General features: G+C 40.7%; 1 protein-coding gene across 4 annotated transcripts in view; it reads left to right on the top strand.

Annotated features, from left to right (window-relative positions):
* MYLK (myosin light chain kinase) overlaps window positions 1-14,741 on the top strand; it is a 227,777-nt gene that overhangs the window by 88,159 nt on the left and 124,877 nt on the right. For all 4 annotated transcript variants that reach the window (XM_062607068.1, XM_062607070.1, XM_062607069.1 and 1 more), the window contains 2 exons: window positions 10,408-10,615; window positions 12,734-12,782. In XM_062607068.1, the coding sequence (XP_062463052.1) occupies window positions 10,408-10,615; window positions 12,734-12,782 (257 nt within the window). The remainder of the gene's footprint in view (window positions 1-10,407; window positions 10,616-12,733; window positions 12,783-14,741) is intronic.

Here is a 14,741-nt window from a genome sequence, read left to right on the forward strand (position 1 = left end):
TGATGTTAACATTAGCAGTATCAAGAAGTTCAATTTAGAAAATTTTTCTTTTCAACGCCTCAAATGAGAATCAAGCAAAATATATTTGGTTTGAAATGTTTATCGGTGAAAACTTGTGAAGACGCTCAACGTAATTATGCATGTTTTGAGGTTGCCTAAGAACAGAATGCAGTGATTTCCACTTTTGGATGCCTAAAGGATGAGTTGTAGTATTTGGTGGTGCTTTGCAGATGTTTGATTCTACTTTCTGCTTTTGATTCTTTTTATTGCTGCTGGTTTTGGTTGGGGTCTTTTTGGTTTTGTTTTGTTTTTTTGTAAGACAATGGTCTGTTTGAAGGCCTGTGTTGACATTTTTTTCTCCCTTCTTCCCACCATTTGGGAGAAGAAACAGATAATTGTACACACCAGTTGTGAAGACGTATGTCTTCAGAGTTGCGTTCCAGTTATGGTTACGCCCAAAGAACTAATTTATGAGGACTGTGTGCCTGTGGAACAAGAAACCTAAACACCTGATGTAGTGTACCAGAGTTCAGCACTTAAACAAAAGCAATAAAGCCCAAGGTTTACAGAAAGACTATTATTTGGTCTTGTAAGTGCAATAGGTAATTCTTTGAAGTGAGCTATGTTTAGCCCTACTATATATTTTGGTTTTGCTTTAAATGAGGTAACTGTAGATTCTAGACTGCTCTATGGAAGAGGTAGGTTATTTGCTTAGTTTGCAAAGCCATAGCTCAGTCGCCAAATATTTAACATTTTCATGTTTAACCTTGCCAGCCACATTCTCTGTTTTAGGAGCAAAGTTTTAAAATGGATAAACTATTCTTGAGATGTGGTTTGTGTGTCTCAGAAGGGGTTTAACGATGTATCATGTCCACTTTCCTTTATCAAGGACATCTGCTGTTCATTTATTAAAGCAAACTGCAGCTTGATCCTAACAGAAGCTTTGTTACAAGACTTATGAAAGAGCTGTACTGGCCAGAATCGTTTCCTACCTGCGCTAACAAAAAAAAATTAAACTAAAATAGAAATATCCTACCTACGAAGTGGGGCTGTATTCACAATGTTCATGTTGTAGTCTCCACATTTTTGTAGTACCTTTTTCCTGAGACTGACATTAAGACTTCACATCAGTATGAACTATTACAACAGGAAGTAGGTTTTTTTCTGGTTAGCAAAGCTCCATCCCCATAGACAGAGCACGTATTACGGTGTTTCTGGTTCTTAGCATCATTTGCTAATGTCGCTCTCAGGTACTTCATTCTTCTCACCAGTCCAGATCCAAAAACTATTGGCTCTTGATTCAAGAAAGACAGAGGACACTGACTAGAGTCTGACGACTACGGGAGACACCCCTTTTTTTTCAGGACCTAAGATGACCCACACCTACAGCTGTTACTGTTTGAATTGAATCTCTTGGGGCTGCATGAAAGCCTTCAACTCTATGACCTGCAGATAAGCCCATCTAATACATAACTTGCAATAAAGTAATATTCCATTTTTGCTGATACCTAGACATAGGAAAAAGAGGTATGCTATGAAGTCTCCACCACATTTCAAGTGTAAGTGCAATATGCTGTTCTTTTCTGAGTCTTAACTTCAAGTATGGAACAGAGAAGAGGCTACAAACCCTTCTCAGAAAGTTACCCTTCTCTCTGGCGTTCTTTAATGTTGAGATAGGCAGGCTGTAAAACAAGCAAAACACCCACTGTTCTTCTAAAGTAAGTCACTGCTGTAAGACATCATCTACAAAGCCACTGGCCAATTTCTTTTACAAGTCATTTCTTGTCACACTGTGGGTGTGGGAGTTTATTCTTTTCTGCTTTGCAGCTACCTTTATGCATTAGGAAACATTTCTTGTTACTGCCATTCAGCTCAGCCAAATTTGTTTTCATGTTGTTATAATGCTTCCAGACACTGCAGTCTAGAAATACGCTAGCTACACTACTAACCATCAGGGGTTTAATGCATTGTTTCTCTGTGTTGCAGTGAATTAGATACAGGCTAAAAGCATCACTTTTAATAGGGCCACATATCCCTAAAAGTCTCAGGACAAGTGGAAAAGTCTTTTTACATAACCCTTTATTAGTGTACATGTTAATTAAAGCAACAAAAATTCCATACATTTTCTCTAATAAGTGTATTTTTCTGTACTTTTTCATCTCAAATATAAATGGCCAGTTATGGTATGAAGTTCCCACTGAGAATCAGGTGTCGAAAGGCATTGTCACTTTGCTGCAGGACCAGCAAACCATCTTATTTTAGGGTGTTAAATGCTACTTGCTATACCCTGTTATTATTTAACATCCCACAAAGAGGAAAACCTTCCCCAAAAGCAGCAAGATATGTGCAAATTGGGTTGAAAGCTACATTTTAAATAGCATGTGAAATATAAAAATTTGAATAGGGAATATTTCTGTCTTTCAAAAGTAAATTCAAAATCTAAGTTTTCTTTAAATGAGTTGAACCACCCAAATACCTCTGATTAATCTATTCAGTGGTTGTATACTTTACATAGATGGGTCTTAATAGGTCTGAATTCTGGACATGGAACTGTTGGAACAAGTCCAGAGAAGGGCCACAAGGATGATCAGGGGACTGGAGCACCTCCTGTATGAAGACAGGCTGAGGAAGTTGGGGCTGTTCAGCCTGGGGAAGAGAAGACTGTGTGGAGACCTCATAGCAGCCTTCTGGTATCTGAAGGGGGGGCTATAGGGATGCTGGGGAGGGACTCTTCATTAGAGACTGTAGGGATAGGACAAGGGGTAATGGGTTAAAACTTAACCAGGGGAAGTTTAGATTGGATATAAGGAGGAAATTCTTTCCTGTTAGGGTGGTGAGGCACTGGAATAGGTTGCCCTGGGAGGTTGTGAATGCTCCATCCCTGGCAGTGTTCAAGACCAGGTTGGATGAGGCCTTGGGTGAGATGGTTTAGTGTGAGGTGTCCCTGCCCATGGCAGGGGGGTTGGAATGATATGATCTTAAAGTCCTTTCCAACCCTAATTATTCTATGATTCTATGATTTAGTGGAATTAAGGCAAAGGTAGTCTACAGAAATATCTGCACAATTGAGCACTATGTGCTGACAGAATCTGGATGTTTTAAAATTCTGACTTCATGGGGGGAGGATTGTCTTTTGAGAAAAGTTTTAGTCATTAGTGGCATTCATGTTGCAGCACATAAAATCATCTCTCCGAGGGGAGTTGTTTTGAATAGCAGCTTCATAATAGTTGCCAGCCTTAGGATGACTTTTGATGTGCCTGTCTACGTATGTTGGAAATGGGGGGGATTTTGCAAACCAAGAGATGTTTTTAATAGCTGTTTTCTTCCTGATCTCATTGCTTGTGTGGTGATGTTACCGTAAGTGGCGACATGGGACACTTACCTAGTCCTTAACGTCAAGCATTGAACACCTCAGCCAGCATAATGAAGGTAATGCTAGACTACGTAATGTTTGCCATCATTTCTAATAGTCTTCAGGTGTTACTGTCTAAGTAACACTCAGTAATGGAACACACCCCATCAGTGTTTCACAGTTACTTACCCTTTGGTTTATTGTCACTTCTGGCTGACTCTTTTTGGGTGCCGTGGGTTTGCATTCATTGTTAACCTCACTGGAGCCAGGAGTAGTTATTACAAAGCAGGATATGACTTTGAAGTTGAAAGCATGAACCGGAGCAGTGCATCTCATTGCCCTAAACTGCTACTGCAACTCTGATGCACATAAATAGGCAAAATTTTTTTTGTTTTGTTTTTTTTCTTTTTGTTGTTTGTTTGTTTGTTGGGGTCTTTTTTAATTGGTGTATGTCCTGATTTAGGCTGGGATAGAGCTGATTTTCTTCCCAGTAGCTGCTGCAGTGCTGTGTTTTGGCTTTAGTCTGAGAATAATGCTGATATCACACTGATGTTTTAGTTGGTGCTCAGTAGTGCTTACACTGATCAAGAACTTTTCAGTCTCTTGTGCTTTGCCAGTGAGGAGGAGTAGGAGAAGCCAGAAGGAAGCAGAGACAGGACATCTGATGCAAACTAGCCAAGGGGATGCCTGGTATATAAACTAGGTGGAGTTGTCTGGGAAGTGCAATGCTCAAAGACAGGCTGGGCATTGGTCAGCAGGTGGTGAGCAATTGTATTGTGCAGCACTTATCTCTCTTGGGTTTTATGTCTTTGCCTCTCACGCTTTTCCCCCTCATATTATTATAATATTTTATGTTATTATTGTTGTTTTTACTATTGTTATTATTACTTAATTTTAATTATTAAACCATTCTTATCTCAGCCCATAGGTTTTACCTTTTTTCGATTGTTATCCTCATCTCACTTGGGAGAGGGGAGTAAGCAAGTAGCTGTGTGGTACTTAGCTGTCTGCTGGGACATATATGGCAGTACATAAATAGCACTTTCCTGGAGCACAGATATATGCCAAGTTTTAGAAAAATCTTTCCTGTGCTTTTGAAGAAAAAAAAAGGGCCACAGAATATACTTGGCATTGATGGTCACTGAATGCTTTTTGGTTTGTGACAATAGTTTGTAGCAGCACATTTTTTAATAAGAATATGCTTTATTGCACAGTTTCAATAAATATGGGCAATAGATTTTGTTTTGGATGGGGATTTTTGTTTTGTTTTTTTGGTTTGTTTTTTTGGTGGTGGGAGGGAAGTAAATACTATGGAAAAGTGCATAGTCCTTTTCCATAGCATTCACATAGACACAGACGCAGAACTGAATCCTAACTCTGGAAGTTTCACAGGCAAAACGTTCTCTCTCAGCTCTTTCCACTTGTTCTGTTCATGCATGGAACCGAAGGCCTGTTTTACTTTAGCAGACTTTTCCAGGAAGGCTCTAAGCATTTGACGAATCCAGACAAAAACTCAGAAGTCATGTTTGTGGTAATGCAATGGTTATTTGCTGCTTGCTGTCAATTTTCCACTTGTTAGTGTTGTAGAGCAAGTAAAGAAAAGCTGCAGCCTCACTGGGACTGGCAATACTCACACAGGCCAAGCTGTAAATAAAGGTTATAGCCTTCTGCTGCTGGGCATTAAATAAGCAGATAAATTTCCTTTTGCTGTGGATTTATTCAAGGCAGATGTTTTTAAGTGAACTCTGGGAAGGTTAGGGAGGAATGTAAAACCTGCTGCAGTTCTGGAATTGATCCATCAGGATCAAAACCTACTAACCAGTGATTCGTTTAAGGGTCCCTGACACTTTTATGGCAAGCCCAAGTATTTCAGAGAGAGCTGGCTCAGTTTGAAACACATTCCAAACCTAAACCTGAAATTAATCCTTGCAACAGACCAATTCTGTAAACTTCTGCTTTCTCATCATGTAATTTTTGACAAAAAAAATAAGGAAAAATATAGAGACAAGAAGGAAACAACACAACCTTTTGAAAGGAAATGGCATGCTGATCACCTGTGTTTGTAGTTTTCTGTGTGGCATTTCCTTGGTATAGAGGTGTGGATGAAGGAAACAATACAGACATAGCAAACATAAAATAAACACGCATGGAAGAAGTGGGGAAATACTTAATGCAGGCTCAGCATGTGGTACTGGAAGGGCAAGTATAATGGTCTACCAGAGCTTAAAAGGTGAGCAAAAATGGTCTTGCGTGGTCCAAGAGGGACATAAGAATATGATAAAGTGAAAAGTGGGAGGAAGGTGTTTCCCACTGCTTCAAGCTTAATTGTTCCCTGGGATAAGTGATGGAAGGTTTATGTTTGGGAGCTTTGAAGCTTTATTAAGCAATACATAGAAGTAAACATCAGAAGGAATGATTGTGAGCTGGAAAAAATAGTAAAAATATTAGGTGACGTTTGATTGATTACTTGAATTCACAGGCCAGAATTTAAACAGCTGTAAACAGATAATAGCCAGACTAATGATAGTAAAAAGGTTGTGATGTAATGCACTGAAAAGGTGGTTCTTTCTTCACACCAATTCTCCTACTCTGTCATTTTAGTGTATTTTATTACTTGAAATACTAATTTCAAAGCCATTTTGCCTCAAATATTTCAAATTCAAGGAAATATTAATATCCAGTGAAGTAAATGAGAGTTAGAAACTCCATTCAAATACACTGTCTGGCTTTGGGTAAGTCACTTAATCTCTCCATTGATTTCTTAATCTAAAATGAAAGGATAGGTAGGAGCGCATTGACAAATTAATAGTACAAAAAGGTTCTTTGTTACAAGTCACTTTCTGTACCAGTGAGAACATTATCAATTAAACAGTTACACTACCATAAAAATCTCATACTGATGCTACACAATCCCTTTTTCTGAGTATGAGATGTGCTCAGAGAGATATTCCTGGGCACCTGACCTCTGACTAAGAATTAGACCAATATGCTGGAATAATGTTAGGGGGCATGGTTGAGTGGGAGCTGCAGTTTTTCAGAAAGCACAGGAAAGAAAAGGCATGGCCACAAAGAGCTTTAGAATGATGCTGTGGTCTTTTAAAATAGCAATTGACTCCCCATTGTAAAAGATCCCACAATGTATTCTTCATAGAACATGGTTCTTACTTAGGTAAAGATAGACTCAGAAAGAACTTGCAAAGTTTGTACCAGAAAGAGAAAGTTTCTCCAGCTTATTCAGCATATTAATGCTCTTGGCAAATATTGTCCTTTATATATATATATTGAGTAAGTAGTGCCAGGAAGAATCATAGAATCATAGAACAATTAGGGTTGGAAAGGACCTTAAGATCATCTAGTTCCAACCCCCTGACGTGGGCAGGGACGCCTCACACTAAACCATGTCACCCAAGGCCTCGTCCAACCTGGCCTTGAACATTGCCAGGGATGGAGCGTTCACAACCTCCCCGGGTAACCTATTCCAGTGCCTCACCACCCTAACAGGAAAGAATTTCCTTCTTATAGCCAATCTAAATTTCCCCTGTTTAAGTTTCAACCCGTTACCCATTGTCCTATCACTACAGTCTCTAATGAAGAGTCCCTCTCCAGCATCCCTATAGGCCCCCTTCAGATACTGGAAGGCTGCTATGAGGTCTCCACGCAGCCCTCTCTTCTCCAGGCTGAACAGCGCCAACTTCCTCAGCCTGTCTTCATACGGGAGGTGCTCCAATCCCCTGATCATCCTCGTGGCCCTCCTCTGGACTTGTTCCAAGAGTTCCATGTCCTTTTTATGTTGAGGACACCAGAACTGCACACAATACTCCAGGTGAGGTCTCACAAGAGCAGAGTAGAGGGGCAGGATCACTTCCTTGGACCTGCTGGTCACGCTCCTTTTGATGCAGCCCAGGATACGGTTGGCTTTCTGGGCTGCCAGCGCACACTGCAGCCAGCTCATGTTCATTTTCTCATCAACCAACACCCCCAAGTCCTTCTCCGCAGGGCTGCTCTGAATCTCTTCTCTGCCCAACCTGTAGCTGTACCTGGGATTGCTCCGACCCAGGTGTATGACCTTGCACTTGGCATGGTTAAACTTCATGAGGTTGGCATCAGCCCACCTCACAAGTGTGTCAAGGTCCCTCTGGATGGCATTCCTTCCCTCCAGCGTATCAACTGAACCACACAGCTTCGTGTCATCGGCAAACTTGCTGAGGGCGCACTCAATCCCACTGTCCATGTCAGTGACAAAGATGTTAAACAAGACCAGTCCTAACACTGATCCCTGAGGGACACCACTCGTTACTGGTCTCCAGCTGGACATTGAGCCATTGACCACAACTCTGTGTGCAGCCATCCAGCCAGTTCTTTATCCACCGAGTGGTCCATCCATCAAATTGATGTCTCTCCACTTGAGAGACAAGGAGGTCGTGTGGGACAGTGTCAAACGCTTTACACAAGTCCAGGTAGATGACATCAACTGCTCTACCTCTGTCCATCAGTTCTGTAGCCCCATCATAGAAGGCCACCAAATTGGTCAGGCAGGATTTGCCCTTAGTGAAGCCATGCTGGCTGTCACCAAGCACCTTGCTGTTTTTCATGTGCCTTAGCATGCCTTCCAGGAGAATCTGCTCCAGGATTTTGCCAGGTACAGAGGAGAGACTGACTGGTCTGTGATCCCCTAGGTCACCCATTTTCCCCTTCTTGAAAATGGGGGTCATATTTCCCTTTTTCCAGTCATGGGGAACTTCACCGGACTGCCACGATTTCTCAAATATGATGGCCAGTGGCTTCGCAACTTCATTCGCCAGCTCCTTCAGGACCCGTGGATGGATCTCATCAGGTCCCATGGACTTGTGCACGTTCAGATTTTTAAGATGGCCTCGAACCAGTTCCTCTCCTACAGTGGGCGCAAGGTCTTCACTCTCACAGTCCCTGCGTCTGCCTTCCAAGACTTGGGTGGTGCAGTCAGAGCCTTTGCCAGTGAAGACCGAGGCAAAGAAGTCATTCAGAACCTCAGCCTTCTCCAAATCCTGTGTAGCCAGCTCTCCTGGGAGCTTCCTTAGGGGGCCTACATTCTCCCTGGTCTGTCTTTTATTTGCTATGTACCTGTAGAATCCCTTCCTGTTATCTTTAATACCTCTAGCTAAGTTTAATTCTAACTGGGCCTCAGCTTTCCTAACCTGGTCCCTAGCTTCCCAGACAACATCCCTGTACTCTTCCCATGCCACCTGTCCTTGCTTCCACTTATTATAAGCCTCTTTCTTCATTTGAATTTTCCTCAGGAGCTCCTTATCCATCCAAGGAGATCTCCTGGCCCTCCTGCTGCACTTCCTTCTGGTTGGCATGCAACACTCCTGAGCTTGTAGCAGGTGACCCTTGAATATCAACCAAGAGGCTTGGTCCCCCCTGCCCTCTAGGGCTGTATCCCATGGAACCTTACTAAGCATGTTCCTGAAGAGGCCAAAGTCTGCTCTTTTGAAGGGGTTGCCACATCACTGATGAAATTAATTTGTTTGGACTGATACCCAAGGAGTTAAGAGAAAGATAAAAATATCTGACAGCTGTAGGTTAAGTTCTAACAAACAGATGAAAAACCCAGCTGGAGTGAGGTAGGGCTGGATTAAAAATGAAAGGATTTGAAATAAGAGAACCTAAGAATGGGTAAGGTTGTTTGGCTTAAAGATTGTAATTTGGAAAGTAAGTGCTGTGCAGTCCGGAGAAAGCAGAGCTGAAATGTGGATTGGAAACTGAGAAGAGAATGGTGGGAGGAATTTGCACAAGCCACAATCAAGCTTGCCTCAAATCAGGACAGATCATCAATATTTTGCACACCTGGAGGTTGAAGGCACTTGCTGTTTTGGTAACGTAGTTCAAAATGCAACATTGCTCCTTTCCCAGTGAGCAAACACAGGCACAACTAGTACTCATCCTAGATCATCTTGATCCACTCAGTTACTTCATGATGTGTAGGCAAAGGATCAAAGAGTCAGAAGATGGAAAGCTAATGTATCAGAAGGGGAGAATAGAAAAAAAGGGGGAAGCACTGTAACCAGGAGTTGTTATGACTGAGGAAGTGTGCTAACAGTTCACACATACTAAAGCAATCCTCAAAGAGGATGGCATCTCATCTCATAAAAAAGAGGAAGAACCTGTGTCTGAGGAGTTGTTTCTTAGGTCGAAACTGGTGTGTGTCTGTTTTCCCCATTTTTTTATGAAAGAAACACACATATCCTCATCAGGTTTCAACAGCTCCTCTGAAAGACCAACTGAGAACCCGCATGCAAGGTATCATTAATGTCATAGCAAGCAAGGATATATTAATATGATTGCTATTTAATGAGCACAGGACTGGTTCGTTTTGTTGAAGACTTTTCTTTGGGCTACCAGTAGACCACAAAGCTCTTTCAGGAGTGTGTTTGTGTGACTACATCCAGGTCTTTATAGTCCCCTACCACCATAACATGAGAATGACCACTAATGACACTTTCTCAAATTGCAAATCCTTGTCTTCTGCTTTTAAATATCAAGACAAAATTTGGTATGTGTCTGCACTTCTTACCTGTATATTGTCAGGAGCTACTGTATCTCAGCACATATGAAAATTAGATGGCTCCATACAAATAGACAATATAAGCCTAGTCCTTGGCAACAGTACTTGAAATTTTTGGTCTAGACACCTTGCAATCTTGCATACTTTGAGGTACAGTAGCACTACTGCCCTTGAGTTGCAGAACAACGGTGATTCTTCATTGGCACTGTCATGGTGCTTCTGCAGATAAACCGTTCTAGTGGGAAACTTTTCTGTGTAGGTATCTATCTGCCTGATAGATAATAATAATCATAAGACTGTCCCTATTCTTATGATTTTAACAAGAGTTTATGATTTATCCAAGAGTTTTTTCATTTCATTTTCTTTTGCCATTTGGCTTGCAGAGCATATGTATTTAACAGCTCCTGTGTCAGGAACTTTCCACTGCCTTGCTAAATGTCCAACATTTCTTCCTAATACCATCATCTGTTATATCTTTCTTCTTTCTCCACTCTCTCTCACATCTTTCCAGGTCAGAGGCTACCCTGAGCCTCAGATCACGTGGTACAGAAATGGGCATCCTGTCACAGAGGGAGACCGTTACGTTGTGGACCACAGCATTCGAGGGATATTCAGCTTGATAATTAAAGGAGTACAGGAAAGTGATGGTGGTAAATACACCTGTGAGGCTGCAAATGATGGTGGCGTTCGTCAAGTAACTGTGGAACTGACAGTGGAAGGTAAGAGGATACTTACACTGTAGTTGGGATGATTACAGAGTTTAATTAATGAACAAGCAGTGTTAAACTGTCTGGTTAAAATCACAACTGTACACGCAGGCTTTCTCACTAGTACAAGAGTAAGATTCATTAGTTGAATTTCACAGTTTAAGGAACTGTGCAGGCAACTGCATGTCCCCTACATATATGTAAGCGGCGAGGAGAAGCAGACAGGCCAACCCAATATGGGTGATAAGCAACTTCTGGTTTATTTGTGACGCAGTTCACACATATATAGGAGTGGTAGTATTCAGCCACTCCTTCTTGGCATAACATATATAGGTCCGGTCTCTGTCCACCTGTGGGGGCCACCCCCTGCCTTGCTTGCACAGTCCTCCAGAACTCTATGGATCTGCTCTTAAAGTCATTCTGCAACACATATATACATGTAGTATAGATACTACATATCTATAGCTAGATAAGGTGTGTGTTAGGTTTCAGATGTGTATAGTGATGGCCAGGTAACAAAAGGGATCATTTTAAAGACTGCTACAAACCTGGTAATTTTCATGAAAACCACCACTAAGGACAGAAACAAAAGCCTGGAAAGTTAGGATTTTCTCTCAGGCATTAAAAGCTGTGGTGATCTTGGTTGTTTCACAGCCTATCAGATAAGCACACTGAAGCAATAGGTTTTTGGAGTTCTCTGTGCATACTCGTATTTGCTAAGCTGAAAGCCTGGTTGTAATTGCATGCTTAATGTCACACAGGAAACAGCCAAGATCAAACCCAGGAATTTTTAAGAGAACATCTGCATATTAGATAATTGCAAACTGCCAAATCTGAAATTTACAGAGTGACACAAAGGCAGAGACGGATGGAAATAAGTTGTACATCTTCTCCCTATGCAATTTGATCGTGTCAGAGGTCTGCTGAGTATCAAAGTTCCTCAAGTCACAACGTTGTGTTGAATTTTTGAAGCAAAGTAAAAATCCACAGTGGTCCTGAAACAATCAGCATTTGGATTTGTACGGAGTCAAAATCTCTAACAGATACCATCGAAGTACATACTGAAATATGCAATAGATCTGGTATGATTGTTACTGTCTCCTGTTGTAAAAATTATGCAAAATCCTTTTTCCCCCTCATTTTCAGTTGTGGTAGCTTTCATGAGTGACAACTAGAATGGAGGTGGCAGATTTTTTAAAGCTGTTTTTATACCAGTTTTTCTAACCCAGGCTTTGCTGCAGTTTCTAAGCAATTTCATGGCAGTAACCAATGACCAAATTTCTTAGAGTTTAAGAATTACATTGCCTTTATTCTGAAAATCCCTTTATGTCTCAAGATAGTAAAGCACGGATTTTTTTCTGTTCTCAGCAAAGCTAGCTATGTGGGGCTGACTGCTACTGGAAAAAATGAGTGACGGAAACACAATCTGATCTTTCCATCCTTCATGGCTGTCCTAGCTGACAGTAATGCAGATTTTTATAAGGCTCTCAAACAGGGCTTTTTCTTTTCACAGCCATCAGAGCTGGTTGTTTCATGCTGCTACTCTAAATCTCTCCCAGGTCACAACCCGTTTTTAACGTGCCAAAGCTATTATGAATTCTGTGTTCAGTAGATGGCGCTGAGCCTACACGACTTCGTAAGCATCAACTTGTTGCTCGCATTAGCAAGCATGATGAACTGCTACGCTTCAAAAAGAATCATTTTACAGAAAAGGTAGTCTGGGCTAGTACAGCACTCAAAAACAAATAAAGTAAGAGCTCTTTCAAAGTCCAAAAGCCTTTTTTTAAATTTTTTTATTTTTTTTTATTTTTGCCATCTTAATCTTAGTACTGCTCTGTACAAACCAGACACTGTTTCACTTGTTTAAAAATGCTTTTGCATGACTAATCTGCAGTGTTGTTACTGCTGAGGCCAAGGGTTAGATGGTAAATCTGCTAAAACTTGTTTTTGAAGTTGGAGAGCCTAATTTTGGATTACAGATGACATAACCTGATACTGCAGGTGTTGCATTCCTCCTTTATGTTTAAAACCTGGAGAAAAAGCATATTTTACATAGTTTTTTGTATCTGTAATTCCCAGTGGTCTTGAGAAGATTTCTGACTTCCTTGTCTTTTTGTCCTATGTTTACAGGAAATCCCATGAAGAAATACAGCCTGCCATCCTGTGCTAAAACCCCAGGGTAAGAAGTCCGCTGTTTTTTGATCTTGTTTAACAGGCACCTAAATATTTTTTGGTAGGAAAACAAGTAAAATGACTCTTTATAGAGAATAACCACTTTTCCGCATTTTAAGTGCCTCTTGCATTTGTCTTTAGCTCTCAGTGAATTTGAAGGCCTGTCAAAAAGGGTTGAATTCTTGTCCAGTTCTCAGTAATTCCTCACTGGAAATGTATCCCCAAGGCTCCCTACCTATGCAAAAATCTGAGGCAATGGAGGAAAGCAAAGCCTGGTGGTTGATGACTCAGTTCTGCACAGCATTGCATTGAAATAGAGTAACTGCTTGGCGTGATTTCTCACATGTGTGAAATGGGGATAGCAAGAATGGCTGGCCTCTCAGAGGCAGGGCAGTTCCAGCTACAGCACCATCTGAAAACAAATATTTTGATATTTGTGAACTCAAATGCTTTCCAACTTCGCTTTTATCCCAAGGAGAATATCTGCTATGAGAGCTACTGCAGTAAAATGGAGCAGTTTGGTACAGCTATTGCTCCTTCATACTGACAGGAATTAATCTGGCTGAAAACAGAACATTCTGCTGGTATCTTCAGTGTTACACCCTCCCCTGCTGCAACATTGCAACTACTTTTTTCTGCTTCCTGATATTCAGAAATCCTTCTGCACATCTTCCATGACCTGACGGTCTCCTTACAAAGCCAGAGCAAATACTGTTTCAAAAGTCATCAGTAAAAAATAAAAGCAACTGAAATTAGCATTCTCTCACATATAGCTGAAGTATTTCTGGCAATACAGTGGGTAAACTGCAGTCTGGAAGAAAGAATTGTTCCAGTTTGGAGTAACTGTTAGCAAGAATGAGTTGATGGGGAGCTCTGCGCTGGCACACAGAAGAACCTTCTTGCTGCCATGTACATTCTGCACTTCAGTAAGCATTTGCAATTAAGTAAATGGCACTGTTTTAGAAGCCCCAGGCCTAATTCTTCCAACAGCTGAATTCATTTCTTTATAAGTATCTTGAATTTAAGCAAAATTATTTCTGATTTATATCCCTGGAACAGAGTTACGCTGGATGCAGACAAAAATACATGTTTCTGATTATGTCAGTGATAGCATGCAGGTAGTTACAACTCAAGATTTTGTCATTGATATGGATATTGTTTATGTATGGTTTGAATTTTAAAATTAATTGAGATTAAAGCAGTGAAAATAGTAAGTGAAATGGATTCATCAGGAAGGCTTTTACATGATAGTCTGTATTGCAAATGTGCTACAGAAATACACACATGCTAAATAATCAAAGCAAGAAAGGACAGTTGAGGTTGCTGTTAGGTTTTGTTACACTGTCAAACTTTTTGAAGCACTATCCTAATCAATCCCATTGCATGAATTTAGAGGGATTGTCCTCATTTTTCATTCTTACGCAGCTTACTTCTATTCAGTATTAATAATATTATGGCATGGAAGTTTATGTCTTACCTAAACAGGGAGGAGGAAAAAGAAAAATAAAAAATACACATTTAATTTTTTGTATTTTTAGGAAATAGCCATAAAGCTGCAGGCTAGCTAGTAGTTGATGTTCTTTTAATGTGTTAGTATATGCGTATAGATATATAAACATAGAAACACCACCTAAAGGTGGTCACTAAAAGACTTCTTTAATACACATTTATGCTCTTCTTAATGTTAACATGAGGAAGATGACATTAAAAACTATCAGGTATTTAATTATATTACGAAGTATTTTCCATTTTAGTGTATTACAGTCATCCTTCCCTTTGAAGACTTTCTGCTGGTCCTCTTGTCCATGTAAATGCTTTCATTATCGTATCATCTCTTACTTAGAAACCTCGAGCTGCCTCTATGGCAACCATCGTTTCTTGGCAGCACCTTGGACTATGGCGAGGCGGTCTGTTAGTACCTGACACCTGGTAGAAATGGTGAGGTACTGGCATATCTTACTTGCAT

The sequence above is a fragment of the Pezoporus occidentalis genome, unplaced genomic scaffold, assembly GCF_034315485.1.
Source record: "Pezoporus occidentalis ecotype Australia unplaced genomic scaffold, CSIRO_AGI_Poc_V1 ctg12, whole genome shotgun sequence".
Lineage (NCBI taxonomy): Eukaryota > Metazoa > Chordata > Aves > Psittaciformes > Psittacidae > Pezoporus > Pezoporus occidentalis.